Source organism: Indicator indicator, chromosome Z (assembly GCF_027791375.1).
Source record: "Indicator indicator isolate 239-I01 chromosome Z, UM_Iind_1.1, whole genome shotgun sequence".
Classification (NCBI taxonomy): Eukaryota; Metazoa; Chordata; class Aves; order Piciformes; family Indicatoridae; genus Indicator; species Indicator indicator.
In genome coordinates, this window is record NC_072053.1 from 28,499,901 (window position 1) to 28,520,746 (window position 20,846).

Genomic DNA, 20,846 nt, shown 5'->3' on the forward strand with positions numbered 1-20,846 from the left:
GCTTAGACAGAAACAGCATCATATACCACTGGATAATCCTATAATCACTCTGTGTACATTCTCCTTTCCATAACCCCTGCCTGACACTATGACACCCTGTGTCCTGTCATGAGATACATAACCTCGATTGTAAGCACAGACCATCCACCTCCATTTCCATAGGTTCTCAGCAGTAACAGATGTTGGAACATCTGAAAATCAGGCCAGCACTTTTTGTTTTCTGTGTAAAACATCATACACAACTGTTGCAGCTTGTGATAGTATATAATAAAAGGCATGGAAATTACCATGATCTTATCTCAGCTGCCTTGGATTCCCTGTACTAAAAGGTCCAGCCTTACCTGTTCTATATACTTGTTGTAACTCACACACATTTTATACTGCATGATTTAATGTGACAGCAGCTGTAAGAAGCTGGTCTTGAGATGATAAGCAAATTGGTTGTTGTTTTCCTTAGAAGATCAAACTTGCTTTGATGTCACAACTTTGCTTCCGTTCTTCCAGTCTCATTGACCGTCCTGACACAGCATAGGTTATAAGACATGATACTTCCACTTCTCCTCCTGTCATAACCAGGTGTCTCCCCAGCAGAGCCACAATCCCACTGCAAAAGCCCTGTCTCTTTGTCTTCTCTAGTGAATGCCATAAGCTTCCTTCAAACTTCTCAAAGTTTGATAGAAAGATAAGGAAGAAATCCTTATCAGTGTAAGCTGAAGAGGCTACTTTTATAGAGCAGAAAATTTCATATGGCTGGAATTTTCATGAATTATCAGTATTTAGCTATTAATTTCATTCTGATGATTGCATATGTGAAATCGGTCTTTGAAATGTGATCAGGAGCAGGTGAGGTCTTCCTGAGTCCACAGTAGGATTGAAAAGGTGACTTCACAGCTTCTTTTATTCATCTGGTTAACAGTAGTGATCTGGTGTTCATTTGATGTGAAATAACTGTGAACTGAATCCTTCAGAAAACTGATCCCCAGGAATGATGTTTGAAATTGTCAGTGGAAAATAAGCAGCCATTTTAATGAATGTTCAGGATAAATAAGGGAGACAGAGCATAGAGTAATCGCCATTTCTGGACTGCCCCAAAAGAAGGTAGCACTACATGCTGGCAAAGTTCCAGGGACTATGTTCAGTTCTTCCACTCAGAATCTTTCATGGAGGCAACAGTAAGGTACCATACTACTTTTTTAACTCTGAAGAAAAAGTATTTAGTAACTCCTTATTTGGGACCGTTTGGTACCCATAATGCTTTGGTGTAAGGTATTCACTTCATTAACTCTTTTATGTTCCCCTCATGACAGTTTAACCTGTTTCTTCAAATACTAAGTATAAAAGAGCAAAAAATGGTCCGTCAAGATAGTATCTTCCTCTTGTTCAGATCATATCTACAGAAAATGTAAGATTTTTTTTTTCTGCTGTGATTTCAAGGTAAAGAAAGAAAACAGCAATGGTTTCAAGCTTAGCCTAATACTATGTTAGTATTACAGAATCTTTCAAATCAGTTTTGTTTCCATTTTGAACTAGAGTACACAAATATATCCTGGAGGCTAAATCTTCACATTCTATTATAATACTTTTCCAAACACTGATGAACCATGATATTTGTTTTCAATATTGTATAATATTGTATATTTAAATTAAGTTTAATCTTCTGCTTTCTATGTATTGGTCTAACATTGTGGCAATTCAAAGACATGCCTGCCACTATGAATGTTAAAAAGCTAAAGACCCAACCCAAACCAAACAAAAAACCCCAAACAACAAAACTGCAGCAAACAAAAATGAACAAACAAAACAAAAACACTATGGTCTATGCAATGCATGATTCTGGTTGATTCCCTACATATGCATCTAGTTCACAACTACCTATAAGAACCTGTTCTTTATTTATTTATTAATTTTACATTTAGAACTCATCTTATCAGGCAGGGAAATTACACTCACTGGTGGGCCCCTGAAAGATCATTCTCCAATCTGTATTTCAGAAGTCTGAAATAGCTTTAAAGTTACTGCTACTTTTTCTACTTTCCTAAGTTACTTGGACAATGCCATGAAGTTTGTTCAACATTGAAGAGTAGCATATAACCCAAACTCTCAATTATTTTTTTCTCAAATGCAGTATATTAAATGTTTTAATGAAATTAAATAATTTCATAACACCTTAAACGGATTACAGAATGCCCTAAAACACATGACTGACTAGTGTTGTCACTGGATAATGCATTACATTAAGATTGAAGCATGACCTATTTGAATTGTTTCTTTCACTTGTTTTCCTACCTGCTGGCAGGTTTGTATATTTGCCTGTACAAGCAGATATGTGTATTTGCAAAAATATATTATAAGATTTGATAAAAATGTTTTGGTAAGTGTACAAAAGACTATCTTTTTCTCGGCAATGCTCTTTCCTGTGTCCACCACTCATAACTGAGAAACCTATGTGCTGACTTTCACCTAATCCTTTAATCCTTACATTTTCATTCAAGTATATATGCTCTCAAACTAAATGCTGTGCTTGTTCTTCTTTTCAATATAAATGATTACGATCCCTGCCTGACAAGCATAAAATGCAGACCATATAACTTCTTTCAAGAGAAGGCAAGACATTTGCTATATTGTATAGACAAGTTCTTTTCTAATATTAACCTTCCTATATGCAGAATTACAGGAGACGTTATGTGATTGGGTAAACTGTGTCTTGTTTGAAACAGGATTCACTCTGGGAAAGAATTTCAGAACTTTTTCCTCATACAAGTATTTACATTACAAATTTTAAGCCAGCTTTAGTGTACTTTGAAATAGGTATTTCTTATTTACCTGGTCTAAACACCTCTCTTATTTTGCAATATGAAAATAAGGAGAGGTAAGGAAAGATTTGGAAAGCACCATGGCGCCTGATTCACTTAACTGTATTTGAGTGAGTTGCATTAAAACTCTCCACAACCAACCAGCATCCTACAACAGCATCTGGGGCCTTTAAATCACTTTTAAACATTCTACTCTTGGAGTCAGGTTTTCTGCTTGAATTTCAGCCACAGAAAGCTGATTTTGATACTCAAAGAAATTATAGCAGCTGAACGTTCACACTTTTCCCAGCACATACCCAGTCAAACAAAAGAACTGTTTTTTCATCTGAAGAAGTACTGTAGCTTAAGTAATTTTTGTTTCAAATGCACAAACTGTATACCTACTGGTGTCAGAACCAGAAAGTGAGATCTTGCCTTGTAAGAGAAAAGGACCCAACAGAGACTGTATATTTACAGCAGAGTTTGGTAAATCCAGCAGTAAAATCAATCATTACCCCTGAAGAAAGCAGACAGCTGGGAAGCTGAATTCTGCTCACTATAGCAAGTATATATTTAACTTCACCAAATTGCCTTAAGTTACATTAATGAATCCATTTGAAGGCCTCATTTAGGTCTTCCTGTCTAGACTTGAGAAGTAAATAAATATTACCTAATGCATGGTATTCAGTACGAGGAAAACAATCACATTTATGCACACTGCAAGACGAAGCAAGCAATACCTCCTCTGCTCACTGTTTCAGATTGTTCAGTCTGCATTACATTGGCTGCCAGCTCCTGCCTTCAGCCACTTTGAAACAGATATGGCAGCTGAGGTCTGTCTTTCAGAAAAAATCTCATTCGGTCCTATGGAGATTACTTCAAATAATGATTACACTACTATTTGCTGCTGCATTTAGAACAGTTGCTTGAAGACTAGCATATGTTTATATTGAGAACCAGGTGCTACAGGATGTACACAGAAATGAGATCAACACACTATTGGACATCGTCCTCTGCACTGAGTCATGAGTCCTCAGAAACCTCACATATTTGTGGTTCAGCTGACAAATGGCATTGCCTTCAGTTTAGGAAAGCAATTGCTCTATTAAGTGTATGCTTACTAGCAGAGGACATGCACTAAGCAGCAGTACTGAGCTACTTCATAGAGAACTTATGGATACTATAAATTGCATTTGGTCTGGGTAACACTTGCAGTTGTCTAATCTTGTCAGCTTCATAGAATGAGACCAAAGCTGATACTAACTCAGCCTTTAATCTTCTCATAATTTTGATTTTTTTACTTTACTGGGGTTACTATTTATCCAAGGGTAGAAACACACAAAGCACAATAGAGAGGCAGTGACAGATACAGACAATTCATTCTACGATTGAGGTGATATGATACGAATGATACTTTAGTCCCTTAGTGAATAAGCAATGCTTCCACAGCAGTTAAGGAGAAAGCTTATACAGCTCATTGTATCTACTGTCCACCAAGAATCACCCATAAAGGAAGGCAGTTTTCTCAGTCAGTGTAAAACACCAGTTCTGAGATACAGTATCTTGAAAAGATCCATACTTCTGGATTTAGCCCCTAGGAAAAAAAGTGTATTACTCTGCAAGCTCCATCAGTAGTTGCTTTAGGGCTATTTCTATAACCAGCAGCAGCATACTGGCACTTGTAATAGAAGAGAAACCAGTCAGTGTTAAAAGTTGTTGTTCATATCCTGATCTGTATTAAACTTCTTCAAATGGCATAAGATGTTTGGTAATGCCAAACCTGTTATGTCGTGTTGTAAAAAAGTGTGGAGAATGCTTCAGATTTCCATTCTCTTTATTGCCAACGGATTTATATTTAAAATGCCAAGGTTCAAAAAAAAGTTGTGTAATAAATACTTCACTTTAGGCTGTAATAAATTAAAAAAAATTATTAACAAGGAATGCACTTTGCTAGCCACAAGTGTGGGTATTTTTGAAAAATAAGGGAAAGAAGAGTATGGTCATAGTTCACAGTTAAGCAACCAGAAGCTGCTTATTACAGCTATTCCACAACAACAGAAATCTCCCCTCCCTTTCCAGATGCATATTCACAGTTTAACTCCATCAGAAATGCTCTTACGGAGCAGGCAGTCTCAATCTGCTGAGTTCAAGTCAAAAATATCTTTAACACACACACAAAGCAAGGAAAATTATGGTCCAAAGAACTCCTTGTCACACCACTTTAGTCCAAGAGTATGCTTACACTTCTGTCTAATAGATGTGTGCCCAGCACACTCGAACAGTTAAGTTTTCGTACCACCACACATCCATCACCAACATACTAGTTGCTCTAATATCCCCACTGTAGATTTCACAGTGAACAAGAAGGTCCGTTTGTTTAACGGAGTCATCCCCATCAGTTACATCGCTGCAGCAGCATGTTCAGAGCATATTCCATTCTTTGTTTTAGTTCCGATGAGCATCCAGAAACCAGAAGAGTTGTCAGACGAAACGTTGTGGATATCCTCTCTTCGTTGATGTAGGTAAGGAGATACTCTTCACTCTGATTGCAAATGATGATTTTCGTGTGATCATGATAGAAGTTCACCTGTAAAAGAGAAGCGAGTTCCTGTTTGTATACTTTCTCCTCTCAGCTTCTGGCACTAATCTAGTTTTATTGAAATAATGTATTTTAGAAACATTTTCTCTGTTAATGCTACCAAACTTACTTGAAATGTGCCATCATTGAAGAGCATCATTAATGCTTTATCAGATTTCAGCCACTGTAAGAGGTAAAGCCTGGGTCTGCGTACATCCATTAGGCTGGGCAAATCTCCTCCCTAGGAAAGAGAATAGACATTATGTTAAGCACTTACTTCACGCTTCAGTGTATTTTCACATCTCAGGACCTGGAAGGTGCTGAACTTACATCCATGAGGTTCTCTTCCATGTAGTGAGAGAAGTACTTCAGTACAGTTACTTGGCTAATGAATTGTTCAGGAGCCTCTGCGGATGAGAAGACAGAGCACTGCCCCAGCTCAGCATAGTAGTGGACTGTTCTACAAAAGCAGAAAGTAAGGAGATTAGAGATGACAAAAAAACATTTTGTGATTAAACCACCTTAGTGAGCTATCACTGTTGTAATCATTCTTACTTTTTGTCTGGCAGAAGACTCATATGTGCCCCATTGTTGAAAAGGACACCAACAGTGTGATCTGACAACTGGTACCCAAAGCCATACTTGTTGGAGTAGTCCACCCATTTTGTAACCCACTGGAAGGATGCTGTCAGCTGTTCTTTGGGAATGGTGTCTGCTTCTGGCATGTTCTCCAGACATCCTCGTAATACCCTTGCAACTGTATCAGCAACACTTCCCATGGTACTGTCTTCCAGGCCTGAAAGAGAAGGATTATTAGGCTTTCATTCTAAATTTTTCAGTTATCTAAGACTGCAGTTTTAAGAAGCTCAGCCATCAAGCTTTCCAGTTTTAACTTTTGCAAAACAATTCTTGGAAAATTTAGAGCACTGAAAAATAGGAGGTGGGCAAGAAAGCAGCTGTTCACTTCAAGCTTGTAAGACATGAAGAAAGTAAAGATGAGATTTAGAATTCAAGACGACAGTTTGCTGCACTTACATTCACTGCTACTGCTGCAGCTTCCCAAAGTTCCTCTGACTATCATTCGAATAGAGTCTCCAGACTGCTTAGTTTCTGGCAACGTTCCCGGCTTTGCTACTGCTGTGATAAGAGGCTGGATCTCCTACAAGAGATGTCAAACATGTAAATATCAAACATAATGAGCCAAGGCTTATGCACAAGTTTTGCATGGCTCTCCTGTTCCTCAACAAATGATAATTCCAGGGAAACAGGTATTAATGTTTCCAGCAAGTCCAGGGAAACAGGTACTAATGTTTCCAGCAAGTCCAGGGAGCTGCTGTTATATTAAGCATAAAGAAGAATGCCATGTCTTTCCATTCTTTAGATCTTCAATTTGCATCTTACATGTTATTAATCAGTCCTCTGCAATCCCGCCCTACCAAGGGAACAGATGGGTGCAGGTCTGAACACCAAATGGTAAGTTAGTTCTCAGCAATATATTCTTTAAGAAGTCCTAGTTAATCACAAAGTGAAACCATGTATTTGGAGTATTGGGAAAGAGCACCTGGCAGACAAGTTACCACACAGATGACAATGGAGTCTAGGCAGATACTGTAATTACTCAAAAGCCAAAATTGATAGTCTCCCTACAAATGCTACCATACCTTGGTGAAGCTTGGTTAAGCCCTATTAAAGCATCTCTGATAACCGTTTAAGCTTGGTGATGCTGTGTACAGCCTTAGCTCTGATATCCAAGTTAAATATAATTTGATTACAGCTACTTCACTGAATTTCTATTGAACTGTACTTGTATTTACCTCATCTGTTCTCTGTTTGTGGGGCTGCTGGGTTATCGATGTCTTCTTCAAATCATGCCTGAGCTTGTAGATTTCTTCATCTTCTTTAGCTAGTCTGTCTGTAATACAGAAAAAAACGAAACTAAAACATTGAACACTTCATCAGGAAGTGCTGCTCAATTACAGAAAGCCTAACAAGTTAGCTGCAGAAAGCACGCTGTCTCCATCTAGTAACATCTAAACCTGTCAGTCTCTCAGAACAGAAGTGCCATTATACAGACCTTTAAGACTCAACTCTAGGTTTCCAGTATGCCATATGAAACATCTACTTATGTAAGCTGACATAGGTTGCAGGTTCCTTATTGAAAAAGCCAAAACTAACATGAGAGAGTTCTCAGACAAACAAATGCTTTCTCATAGCTCTATGTTACTAGCATACCATGATGACAAAGATAAGTTTCAAGTGTAGCTATGGTCCACTTACTATGTGTGTCGAAGTATCTGGCTTTATCCTTTTTACCACCAAAGAGAGCAGCAGCTGCTTTTTTGAAGAAATTTTTAGCTGGACTTGACAAATGAAAATCAGGAACAGTGTGACAACAGCTAGCAGAAAGTCTGTCGGGTGTAAAGCCCTGTGGAAACAAGATGTAAATACCAATTTTTAGACCACAGAGTGAGTTCTTAGGGTGGAAAGTGCATTCTTGGGGTGGAAAGTTTTTCAGCCAGAATACTTGACAATACATACCTGTAAGAAAAATTCATGTCTAATTATTTCATCTAAACTGGGCCGATCTTCAGGATTTTTTGACAACATGCTAGCTATTAAGTGTTTTGCAGGTGCTAAGAGAGATGAAGGCAGGCTGTATCTTGCTTCCCTTATACATCTGTACGTTTCTTTAAGATTTGTGGTCTCAAATGGAGGTCTTCCCAACAGCATTGTGTACCTGTTTAAAAGCAAAAAAAAAAAAATTTATTTTTGCAAACCCACAATACTTATCTACACTACTGAAAAGGCTGTCTCCTAACACAGAGAATTTCTAGACCTGGGATACATGTGTATAAAGGGCTGCAAACTGATGCTGTACTACATCCCCTTTGAACTCTTGAAAGCCTAAGCCAGTGACAGAAATATTTCATTTCAAAGGCAAGTGAAGTACTTACATTACACAGCCTAAGGCCCAGATGTCAGATTCACAGCCATGCCCTTGTTTGTTGAGCACTTCTGGAGAGAGGTAATTTGGTGTTCCACATATTGTTCTGCAAATCAAAGAGACCACAGAGCTTGTTAGTATTTCAGATAGAAAGAAGAGAAGCTATTTTCAGAGGGCTGGTTTTCCTCTCAAGTTTGGACAAGAACTTAGAGACTCCTAAACAGAAGCAGTATGAACATTAATACTATAGATGTGTTTCATGCTGTCTTCATGATACAGAAACAGCAGACTACTGTATCTGCACCATTTTTCAGTCAGGTACCCTGCCACTGGTATTTGTTATTATTCAAATGCTAGGAGTCAAAGCACATAAGCCTTTCTTTTTCTAGGAGAATCTTAATCACAGAAGCAATTAGTTTCTGCTATAGAACAGTGTTTCTTATGTTTAAATGAATTGGTTTTCATTTACTACTAGACTTCAATTTTTTTTTTTTTTACACTCCTACCTTCTCCTATGCTCCAGCGGTTCCAGCCTAGCTGCCAAGCCAAAGTCACCCAGTTTCAGTTCCATGTTCTCGTTAATGAAGAAGTTACCTAGCAGACAAAGAATTTCCAGTTAGTCCTTTTCTTGCAGTGTAGGAATGCATTTGCCACAGTTGCAGAGTTATACTTTGCTCGAAGCCAGAAGCTAGTCAAGATTTTTTTTTTTGGGGGGGGGGGGGGGGGGAACAGGAATGCATAGTATCATTCTTTAAGCACTGTAAGTCTTCACTGTGAAGACAAGACTCAGATGATTCTTTTAACCAAGTTATCACAGAAGTGTAAATTAGCACAATACTGACAGGGCTGAAGGTGTTTTGAACTCAGCAAGGTGAACAATTTACCTAGTTTAAGATCCCTGTGCAAGATTTCCTGTTCATGAAGATACTTCAGCCCTGACACAATTTGCCTGAGGTAGTATCGTACTTCTGGTTCTGTCAATACCTTCCTCGCTTTTAAGATGTGAGCCATTGACTGCAGAGGAAAAAACAAAGAAACGTCACTGAACATTCACACACAGGATTGACCTCAAACTAAAGTAAACCAATGTACGAACAAAGACAACTAAAGGAGCCACAAAAAAAAAATACCTTTTCTACATCACACATTTAAATTAGTTGCAGATTCCAGGTAAGTAAATACTGGATTTCTCCCAGTTGATGCTCACCCTTCTACTGCAGTACTCCAGAAGAATGTAAATATTCTCTCTGTCTTCAAAGTAATGGTAAAACTGCACAACGTGTCTATGATTAAGCATTCTGTGCAGCTCAATCTCTTTATCAATCTGAAGAGAAAAGAGGGGAGGGGGAAAGTGTTATTAGCCTTGCATCCACAAAACTGAGCTTCCAGCTCTGCCAGAACTATTTCAGGAAAAGGGATGGGCAGCCTAGCACACAAAGACAGTCTGAGGAGTTAAAAAAAAAAAAAAGTAATTCATGAACACACCTTTTCCCTTTGATGAGGTTTTGCTACTCTGCTGTGAGGAATGATTTTTGCAGCATAAACCTTATTTGTTGTCAAATCTGTCATCTCATAACATTTGGCAAAACCACCCTAGAGAGACACACGAGAAAAAGGCAATTACAGCAGGTACGAAAGAAGTCCCACACTTAGTCATTCACCAGCTCAGGTATTAGTCAAGGAGCGCAACTTCCTTTGCAGAGGAATTCGGTAGAAGACATGTCTTAAATTCTTCGCCCATGTGAAGCTTCGCTTTTACGGCTTACTGCCCCCTCACCTCCGGTTCCCCCGCCCCGCGTGCTACAGCAAACTCCTTTCTGTAGCCTTCACCGCGCCGAAGACACGATTCCACATGCAAGGGATGGGCAGAGATGAACTGGGGACAGAAGGGTGTTCGGACCCTCTGCGTCTGGATCAGAAAGCAGATCCCGCTCCGGGGGACAGAGGCGGCATTCTCCCGGAGGAAAACAGCCCCCCTGAGGCAGCGCCCACCCCGTGCACACACACACAGACCCCGGTCAGCCGCTCTGCAACCGCACCGCGCTTCATTGAGGAGGGAAGGCGGCCGGGCCGGAGCACATCGGCCACCGCCCGGGAGGTCGCAGAGCCCGCCGTGGCCATTACCTTTCCGAGCACCTTGCCGCGGCAGTAGCGCTTCCCCGTCGTGGGATCGGTTATAATCCGAGAAACCTCGGCGACGGGGTGGGCGTGCTGGTGCGGCTGCTCCTCTGCCTTCTTCCTCCGTGACTCGCCGCCGACCGCTCTGCTCTGCGACACCTCGCAGCACTTGGCGCCGCCGCCACCCGGCGGGTAAGCAATGGTCCGCAGCAGCTCCATTACTGCGCCTCACCAACTCTGTCCTGCAGTTCGCCCTGTCTTGTCTTGCTTTGCGTTCGCCACCCTCCCACCCTACTGCTGACACGCTCCCAACACCAAGCAAACTCTCGGTTCGTCCTTTATATAGCGTACTGTGGCTCCGCCCTGACGCCGCAGGATGGCCCCCGTCGGGGCCCGGCTCTTCCCGCCCGATTTGGCCCGGCCCCGGGGCCGCCCGAGGGGAGCTGGTTGCAGCGGCCGCCCTGCTCTGCTTTGGGGATGAGCACAGCGAGAGCGGAGCAGCCTGACGGGACCCACTCGAATCCTGGGGCAGCAGCGCCGGGCGCCTCTGCGGTCGCCTGCTGAGCGCTCCTGCTGCAGTTGCTGCTTTGCCCACTGCCGCCCACCGGGAGGATCTCGCAAGTGGAATTTCATCCCACTTACTGCTGGTGGAGCACCATTTCTGAAAGACGATCTTTACTGTGGCCTGTAAGTGCAGCTCCTACCAAGTGTCTGTTGCTGCACATGAGAACGGTGTTTCCCCTACTTATGCCTAAGCATCTGCATTACAGCAGAGAGCCAGATCCTGGTTTTCACTTCAGCACGAAGCTGAGGCTCGCAGACTTGCTCAGACAACGCATTTAGGTGCATGCCTTGTGCCAAGGAGCTGCCCCTCTCCTTTTGCATGGAGAACCCATGCTTAGAGTGACACACATCGCCGACCTGACAACAGTATGCTCTAAAATCTTTTCACAAGCAGAAACATTTTCTTAAACATCCCAAATGCGTGTAAGTTAATTTTGAAGAATTTCTGAAAGCCCCTGTAGCCCAGGGCCTCTGGCTGAGGTGTTTGAGTAGGTACAATTGTTAAAGAATGAAGTTTGTGTATAGAAGAAAAGTTTTGAAATGTGAAACAGTTTTGCATTTCTCCCATTCTGAAGACAAAAAAAAAACAAAAAACCAAAAACAACAAATGGAAGCTCATTTTTTTGTCTTGTTGCACATTTATGCACATTATTTGCTTGTTGCTACACACTACTCACTTTCATTGCTGGTAAAAATCAAAATCTAATTATTATAATACAGATTATTCTCAAAGCATATGACTGTACACATTACTTAAGTGTCAGCCTCTGAATGTCCCTCATTTCAGATCTTAACAGCAAAATTCAGTTGTTTTACAGGGTAGCAGGCTTTATCAGACACACTCAACCCACAACCCAAATAGCAGAAGTACAGAAAACCAATATTTAAGTTTCCATCCATAGGTATTACTTTATGAAGATACTGGTGCTCAAGTATCATATTGGATTGCATACACTCTACTTCTAAACATCCAGAGCTTTACTGGTCATGCACACTGGTCATGCAATCCTGCATGCAGGTGTCTTGCCTCCTGCTTCACTTTGCGAAGTCTAGTCAAGTCGTGTTAGTATTACTAGTGAGTAATCATAGGGACTGAGGTTAAAAGCGAGGAGAAAATGTGAGAGAAACAGTTCTGTACCCATTCACCCCTTAGCCTTACAAGCATTGGCTTCCCAGGTGAATATTGTTTCCCTCACACAATTTAACTTTCTCCAGATTAGCATCCGTTATTACAAAACAGGTCAGTTAATATAAATGTGATCTCTGAATGCTTTGTTTTCTATCAGTAAGCAGCTTTGTTCTGGTGTGCTGAAAGGTCTATGGGAAAGGGGGAAAGCAAACAGGATAGATGTACACATTCTCCCTCCACTGGAAAGAAGTGGTACTACTCACGGTAAAAAGAATTTAAGGAAAAGAGGCTTCGTCTCGTAGCGGTTTACTGGAGATTGTTAAACTTGACTTCAAGACGACAAGCACATGGTTAAAGCTCTATATACAAAGTGGTCTGCTAAGCAAGTCTAAAACTGTTTATTCTCACATACTGTGATGCAGCAAAGCCTTTAATCTGTATTCACTCTGAATTACAAGAGGCCAAAAGGCTGTTGGGCTGCTCTGTACAGCCTGTTCCATTATTCTGATTGCTTCTCCCATTTTAGCACAGGTAGCATTTACTTAACATCTCAAGGTGTCTGGTTTACCATGCTGTTCACTGTAAGGTTTTGCAAAGAAAATGCTGTTGCAGAATAATCATTTGTTTTACCATTCTGCCCTTTCTGCCTCTGAAATTTGCACCTTCGTCTTTCTTCTTCTCCAGTCTTTTCAATGTCTTACAAGTACTGCCTTACTTTCTAAATCCAAACATACATAACTCATCAGGTAACTAGCTGTAGGTACTAAGTTCAATCCTAAATTGAATACTTCAGTATTTAATACAAATATATAAGATTTTTGTGCTGGCACTTACATTACTTATGTGTATATATTACTCAGATTTCTTAGCTTCTGTGAATATTTTGCAATCAACATATTTCACTTTTGCCTTCTAAAGCTGTTCTTTTGAATAAAGTAATATTAATGCAAAGGCTTGAAACTGACCCTGTCGTATCTTGCAAGAGAAAAGCTATCCTAGCCAGCACTCTGTAATTGCCCACTTTGTCTTCCAAACTACATCAGCAGAGTGCTCATGTGTACCTGCAGACTGCACAAGAAGCTCATTTGGAAGCTAGCTAAGATAGCAACAGCTCTGTAGCCAGATCAGTATGCAGCACTTAGCAGTTACCCTGCCAAGAAACAGGACAAATGTAGTCCAGATTCAGGCTTCAGACGTGGCTTCTGTCTCCAGCTCCAGGGGGAAAAAAATAAGAAAGAAAAAAAAAAAGAATGGAATCCCTTATCCCCTATGGCTGATTTTGACACAAATGTACAGATTGTTCCTAAAAGCCTGATTATCAAGGATCTGGGAAGCCTGGGCATGCATAAATCCCTGGGTCAAATGAGGAATGGGAATTTGACAGAATCATAAGTGGCCTAGTTACAGGACTGTGAGAAGAAAGAATTGGCAGAAACAACTTGGTCTTACTGTAGCATTGGGAAAATGTCATTTGAAGACTTACATTTCCAGAAGGAAGTGCATTAAGCCCTGTACATCCACCTATGACACTGTGTTTATGGCCATAAATTTGCCAGGACAATCAAGTCCTTATCTGAAATTTGTATCAACATCATATACCTGGCCTTGACACTGTCTCACAACTGAACTTCCTTCCTGGGGTGCAACTAATATGCGTTCCCATCCCCAGTATGCCAATATGAGCCAATTCATGATGTTCTTGCAGTCACACGCACCAATAGCCCTGTAATCCATACTGCGCTTAAGTGGCCGCCCACACTGGTTTGGCAGGCAAAGCTGGCCTTTTACCCAGCAGGCACTATCACTCGCTTTCTGCTATCAAAGCTTCTGTTTTCCTGCCTCTGTTTAGCTGTCAGTAGGACTGTTTTCCAGTTAGCCAGTCATGGAGTGCCCTCATCTGCTGAAATTAAGTTATGACAGTTTGTCTGAAAATAAGTGAATTCTACTTAAAAACAGGACAAATTAAAGAGCCCCAAGAATGGCATTGTCACTGGAGTACGTAACAACATATACAAGTGATAGGAACTGCACAGTTTATTTCTAGAACATCACCCTACAGAAACTGTTATTAAAATTGTGATTCATGATTCTTTGTGATTTGTCAGAGAGTAGTTATGTCTGGAGAAACTGTTGCTAATCTTACTGTATTTTAGTGACTGCCTAAGCCTCATTTCTCCTCTTGACTTCTTCTCTAGCTTATCCCTTGAATTTTGTTTTGTGGTTTAACCTTTTTTACCCCATTGCTCCACACCAATACACTTTTTGCCACTGCTTACATGACTCTGTACATGCTCTGCTTTTGTGTTCCCTGTTCTCCAGAACATTTGCTGTGGTGCTTCCAGTAAATTGCTCATTTAATAGCCTCACCATATAAAGTATAAAACACACAGAAGCTGAACTGGATGCAGAACTAAACATGTGCTCTGATGGTGCCACAAAATTTCAGTGTGCTACTTCCCTTGCAGGATTTTATGCTCACAGATCATCCTCAAACACAAGTGTGGTATAATTTGTCCTCCCTAATTCACTGCAGAGCTAGTGCAAAGCACTTGCTTCTGCTAAAATTCATGTATTTTCATTTCCTTTGTTTGAAACTTGGCAAAGTTTTCAAAGACCTGAATTCCTTTGCAGCTTCATTTGACGTGATCTGCTAATGGAAAAGCAGGCAGGCTACCAAGAGTGTAAGGCAATCATGTTTTCCCAGAAAACTCTCCAGGAAAAGGGGCGCTTAGCCCAGTTGACTCATAGGCTCATGCTAATTTTGGTTTCTTCTGAGTGCCAAGGTCTGTTCCCATTCTGCTAGCCTGATGTGGGTTCCCTACGGCCAGCAGGGAGGCAAGGATGTAGTTGCAGTGGTTTATAGGATCCTATATGGGGTTCCCAAGGACAGAAAACTCTATTTCCTGGAGTCTGATGAATACCTATATGGTCAGAAAGGCTGGCTGGCCCTGAAAGGTGTTCCCACAATGCAAAGATCAAGTACGGGAAATAATCTAGCTCAAATTATGTGCCAGTGTCGAGTGAAAACAGTGTCAGAGACTTGGATTTCTCTTATCCCTCACTGCTCACACTTGTTCCTTGTGCTGTCTGGGTTGAGTAACATCTCACAGCCTGATTTCAAGCACTAGCCTCTACACTCAGGAAATGCAGTAACACCCTCACATAGCACCTAATTCTAAGACTGAGATCGGAGTATGTCTTTGCACATTGTGGTATTTTTCTCATTTAATTTTTTTGTAGCTTGATTTGTTTTTCTTGTACAACCCAGACCAAAAAAAAAAAAAAAAAAGGATTATACTAACCTCAAAGTTAACAGTACTGCAAAAATAAAGGCTCCAAACCTTTTACCTTTACCTTTAAATGTTGGTCAAAACTGTTATTTTAAACTTTGCCATTTCCTTCAATTAAATTCTGTCACCTCTGTTTGCCCCTCCCTTCCTCCCCCCGACCCTTGCAATGCACAGTGGAAAACCAAGATGGCAAAGTGTATTAGCCATCCATAAGAAACAGTTTAACCTAATGACCACAAGGACACACAAATACTTCACGCAGTCTTCTGCAGGAATCACACCCACTCCACCTCTGCCTGCAATGTGCCTAGTGCTCGCTTATTCAAAGAGTATCTGCCCACAAGATATTTAATAAGACATCCTGGCACCCTGGGTACCTATTCTGCCAGCAAGAGCTTTTTCCAGATGCTGCTACTGCTTCTCGCGAAGCACAAGTGATTTTGAGTACACTGTTGAAGGCACTTGGAACTTCACAAGACCAGGATTTAAGATACTGAGATACAGTGACGATATACAGAATCACCCAGCCTCCCATACAAAGAACTGCTAGGTCCATTATACATCTGCATCAATCACACAGAAGGAACAAAGATCTGTGTGATGATAAAGCATCATGCCCAGTATTAGAGACACTTAACTTCAAACCTGAGGAACAATTAGAGCAGTGTTTTGTGCCCTAAAAGAACTGTCTATATTATATTGCCTCTTTTTTTTTTTTCAGTAGCCCTTCTCAGTGCCCAAATACCTTAAACATAAAACCTCCTTGTTAAAGAAATAATGCCAGAAGGTAGTCAAAATCCTCTAAACAGAACAAAGAGTTCACTACTTTTGTCGGTTTGTTTCTCTTCCTGCTCTCCCTTCCCCTTTCCAATTTCAGTCTTGAGCTACTGCAGGACACATGGCAGGAGACAGTTTCCTACTGATTAAGCTAAGCATTTATTTTCTTTCTATGGCTAGGAAAACAGTTTCCTGAATCTACAAAACAGAATTCAGTGTTACTGCTACTCAGATAACAGAAAACACAGGAACAGAGTTCTGAGATATATGGGGTAAAAGCCCATATCACAGGTTATCTGTCTCCATGACACTCCTTTCTCTCAAGAACAACCATGTGTAGTTGCCATGCACATTGCCAGTAACTAGACACACACAGGCCACTTCTGACTGTATATTATAAACATGAAGCACAGAGGAGGACAAGTATTGAGGAGACTGAAAGCATTTGTCACCTTATTGCCTACAAGTAATTATGCTTTGTAGAATAAAGCAGATATAAAGAACTACATGTTCTGCAGATAGGAGTACAAGCCATTATTCCTAATCCTCAACAGTTGCATCTAACATTCAAAATCAGACAGACAGTGATGTATGTCTCATGCAGAGGAACTCTGGGAAGTTAGAGTTAAAAGGTAGAAGAGTTGAGAATTTACAGAAAACTGAATTACGTATAATTAGATACAAGCAAACATTTCCTTTCACCACTGCAGGTACTACAGAGGCTCTTCGCTACCCAAGCAAGATGCACCAGAAGCAGTTATGAACATGCAGAAGAGATAGTCTGCTCAGGAAGTAAAAGTGGGCTGAAGGCCCTGTCAGAGCCAAGCGAAGCAACAGCATTGTCTGTGCTTTTTCAGATCAGGTTAAACCCTGCTAGCTTTTATTGCCTTTTCTGTATTTCCTTTATCCACCACTCTAATATCAAAGCAACAGGCTTAAACAAAAGCATGTAGCAAAGAGAGTTAGCACCGTATGTTACCACAGTCATTATTTAGACATGACACAACAGAGGTTTAAATGCTCAGAGATTCTGGGAAATCATCTTAGAACCATGCTTTTCAATAAGCTGTTTTCTATCCTGCATACATTAGAAGTTTTTGTAAGTTTTTCTTACTTCCATTTTGTTTTATACATTGATCACTGCAGATTTCCAGGTAAAAATTACTTTCTGTATTTACATAAGTATTTAAAGGTGAGAGGCACTACATTTGCTTCATTGAAGCTACATTTGTCCTGACAGTTAAAATAAAGAGTTGAAGTAGGACAGTAAAGTCAGTGTACAAAAAACAGCCAACCAACCAAAGAAACAAAATGCCCAAACCCAAAAAAACAAGCACCCCCATCCCAAAATCATGCACAAAAAATGGTCTCTAATAAAAGTTATCAAGGAAACAGAGAAAAATAAAATCCAGCCTGCTGGCCTCTTTAAGAATAGAAATGAGAGCAGGTGGTGGTTAAGACAGGATAGATAAAAGATGAACAAAAATCATGCCCTAAATAGCTAGGTGTGAAAGTGAAAATCCCCACTAGATTTTTTCCAACAACTTGCTTTGATGTTTTCTTTCTAGCATCCTTTTCTGATTAAAGCTATTATTAGCATCAGCCACCCAGGGAAGATATGTAGGCCAGTGTGGTACTTTCTTCTTCTTGAGCTTAGCTGCACAGTCCACCAATGTCCGATGACCTTGGGCACTTATTGGACATTGGGATTTTTTAGCTGGGAAAGCTAGTACCTTGAATAAAGCTCTTCATCAGTGCAAAGCAAAAAAAAAACAGGGGAAAGTATTTGTTGAGTAAAAAGAAAGCCAGAACTATGACTGAAAACCTGCTGATAAAACTATCAAATCCACTAGCCAGAAGGGTGCTGAACACAGAAAATCTGTTTGGATGCAATCACTGATCACACATGCTGGGGAATTAAAAAAAAAAAAAAAAATATGTATGCCCTCCAGTACCATAGTTGATGTTTTTTGCACACCTACATTATGAGAAAGTCAGGGGTACCAAAGGAGAAGATGAAAACTCAGTTCTACAGCTACAAAATGACCCAGGCATTTCAACCAGCATAGGGGACATTGCAGGAAATAGAGGAACTTTGTGGAGCATAGTTCTGTTTAACCTTTAGCTCTACTTCAGATTGATATTTTAAGCAGGTTTGGGTTGTGGGCTTTCAGTTGGCCTTTAATGTTGTATATTAGTTAAAATGTGGCTGTTGTTTTTCAAGTTTTGAGAGCATTTACTATTGGTTCAGTTCAACTGTACCAAATTTATTGTGTAACTAGCACATCTCAGTTTCATGTATAAAGTGCACAGTCATAACTCACATCAAACGCAAAACAGTGCAGAAAGATAACTCAATTGAACTTACAACAAGGTAAAAAACACCAACACAAATCATTATCATGGCTCTGTGATGCCAAGAGAAGCTGTGGTACCTAGCAAAAAGCAAGCCTTGAGAAAAGAAGTAAAATAGTGCAAATCAGGTTTAGCGACAGGATGTGATAGCTCATCCCACAACATGGATTATTGGACTTTTGGGAGCTAATTTTAGCTCCTGTTTCAATTAAAGCAGGTTGCTTCCTCCAGTAAAACAGTAGCAATGACCTTCACAGCAAATTGTGAGGTTTCTCCTTCTGAAGTCTGCATTTATCTTTAAAAGTTCCTGTTTCTATTTTAGACTTCTAGGAGAGCTGGCACACTGAAAGTCTTGTCTCTATTTTCAGATAACATCAGCCTGAGTAAACAAGAAAATACTGCCTATTCCTTGTCTGGTTTGTATCTCTAAATTCTCATGGCATGTTTATTTTTTCATAGTTAAGTAGCTCATTACTGTAGCCTTAAATGACAAATCTGAGAATCGTGGAATCAGCAGACTTCTGACTCTAAGAGACAAAGCTAGCTTTCAATCATCTGTCCAATGGTGGCAGGGACTTATAGTTAGGGTTCCAAGTAATACCCAATTGTTAAGAAAAATGTATGAAGGGAATTCTCCAATACTCACTTGCACAATATATAACTACTTTTAACAATGGTATCCTTATTTTCCTGTCCTTTGACTTCTTGGTGATAGCATTTCTGGTTAGACAGTGCTTAAGGAAACACTGCTTCTAGAAGAACAGTACTGACTGAGAAGGGCAGAAAGGAGGTGAACAGCTTTCAGAAGTCCAGTGATGAGAAACTCTGGTTCCTGCCCTTTCAGCAGGTGGTCAAGCTGTTCACTCTTGTATGTGCTTTGCAACAAACAGGAAATGGTCACCCAATTGGAAAACAATGTGGTGAGTGTTATTTTGTAACTACCTTAGAAAGAGGTAAGGTGACATTAAATATACATGACCATTTGTGGTTGGAACAAATGTTTCCAAACACACGTCAGTGACACAGAAAGCACTGCACCAAAAAACCCGCTCTAGATCTATCCCAAGTTCATTTAAACTGGTCCCCAAAATGTGCAGAAAGAAACAAAGCAGCCAAGCTGCTAAACAACATCTCTGATCAAGAAGTGCAGAGGTCCATGTCTGTGTACACAGAGGACTACAGATTGCATTAGACCCAGATTTATCACACTTTTCTCTCTTGTCAACTCAGTGCGTAGGAAATATTTGTCACATGAGTCTGCTAGCAGATTTTTTTTCTCCTACATAGGCCTTCTCATGCCTGACAATGTTTAGTAGATACTGAAGGACTTACTTCAGCTTTACAAGCACAGGCCTACTAATTCAAAATCAGAAACTCTTATTTTCTTATATCACTGTTTCCTATTGATTACCACATGATAACTCAGACTTTGAATAGTGGTGAACTTATTGCAGCCTTGTCACTGACGAGAAAAGAGATAAAACAGACTATCTTGTATTCTGTGCTGGGGAAAAGAAAAAAGAAAAAAGAAGGAAAGAAGGAAGGAATTTGGAAGGGAGGAAGGAATTTGGATGGGAAGAAGGAATTTGGAAGGAAGGAATTCAGAATTCAGAAGGAATGTGGAATTCAGAAGGAATTCAGAATTTAGAAGGAATTCAGAAGGAATTTGGAAGGAAGGGATTTGGAAGGAAAGAAGAAATTTGGAAGGAAGCAAGCAAGCAAGCAAGAACATCTGGAACTTGCATTGAACTTTCATTCCTGAGAAAGAGACTTAGATAGACTTCTTTCTAGAACTGATAGAAAACTCCAGGAATAAAAATTCTGACTCATAATCTTTTCTGCTTCCATCATCTGTGACTATTCTTTTATCGGTTTAGGGTGGGGGGTTTTTGGTTGGTTGGTTGGTTGTTTTTTTGTTTTGGTTGGTTGCTTTTCTTTTCTGCTTTTAATCTTACTCTCTCTTTGTCATGGTTCCATTCTTATGATTTTTAGTGGGGTGAATTAATTTCTTAAAGTAAGCTGGCCTCCGCAAATCAGAGTCTCTGGCAGCTCGCAGACCCCCTGCAAGCTGAATCCTTTCCAGCAGCTGCCTGGGGCTCTTTCGATTTGCATTGACTTTTTAAATTTACTTCAGGACAAAGCTTGAAAAGATGCATCTTCGAATGGAGAGAAAGACACTCAGCAGTAGTCTTAGGAAAAAGCTTAAAACCAACTTTTTGAAACATCAGGAAACAGAATGTGTGGAATGTGTGGTGAGAGAAAGGGAAAGTAACCAGGTTGTATAACTAATGGAAAGAAT

The 20,846-nt window shown here is 40.3% G+C and overlaps 1 protein-coding gene across 1 annotated transcript; it reads right to left on the reverse strand.

Annotated features, from left to right (window-relative positions):
• Positions 1–4,376: 4,376 nt before the first annotated feature.
• On the reverse strand, positions 4,377–10,651 carry PLK2 (polo like kinase 2). Its single transcript, XM_054397328.1, has 14 exons — positions 10,439–10,651; positions 9,800–9,907; positions 9,522–9,638; positions 9,199–9,328; positions 8,821–8,908; positions 8,325–8,420; positions 7,909–8,107; positions 7,648–7,795; positions 7,185–7,282; positions 6,406–6,529; positions 5,926–6,166; positions 5,701–5,830; positions 5,501–5,611; positions 4,377–5,379 (listed from the first exon to the last, which is right to left on the reverse strand). The coding sequence occupies exons 1-14, from the start codon at positions 10,649–10,651 to the stop codon at positions 5,188–5,190; spliced, it is 1,995 nt and encodes a 664-aa protein (XP_054253303.1). The 3' UTR covers positions 4,377–5,187.
• Positions 10,652–20,846: the final 10,195 nt, after the last annotated feature.

What these genes read in the sequence shown, in the direction of transcription:
- PLK2 (XM_054397328.1), bottom strand. Translation starts at nt 10,651, where the DNA reads ATGGAGCTGCTGCGGACCATTGCTTACCCGCCGGGTGGCGGCGGCGCC. An exon ending in CAGATACTTCGACACACATA is followed by an intron (nt 7,283 to 7,647) that starts GTAAGTGGACCA and finishes TCTGTATTACAG; the next exon opens with ACAGACTAGCTAAAGAAGAT. An exon ending in TCAATGATGGCACATTTCAA is followed by an intron (nt 5,380 to 5,500) that starts GTAAGTTTGGTA and finishes TCTCTTTTACAG; the next exon opens with GTGAACTTCTATCATGATCA.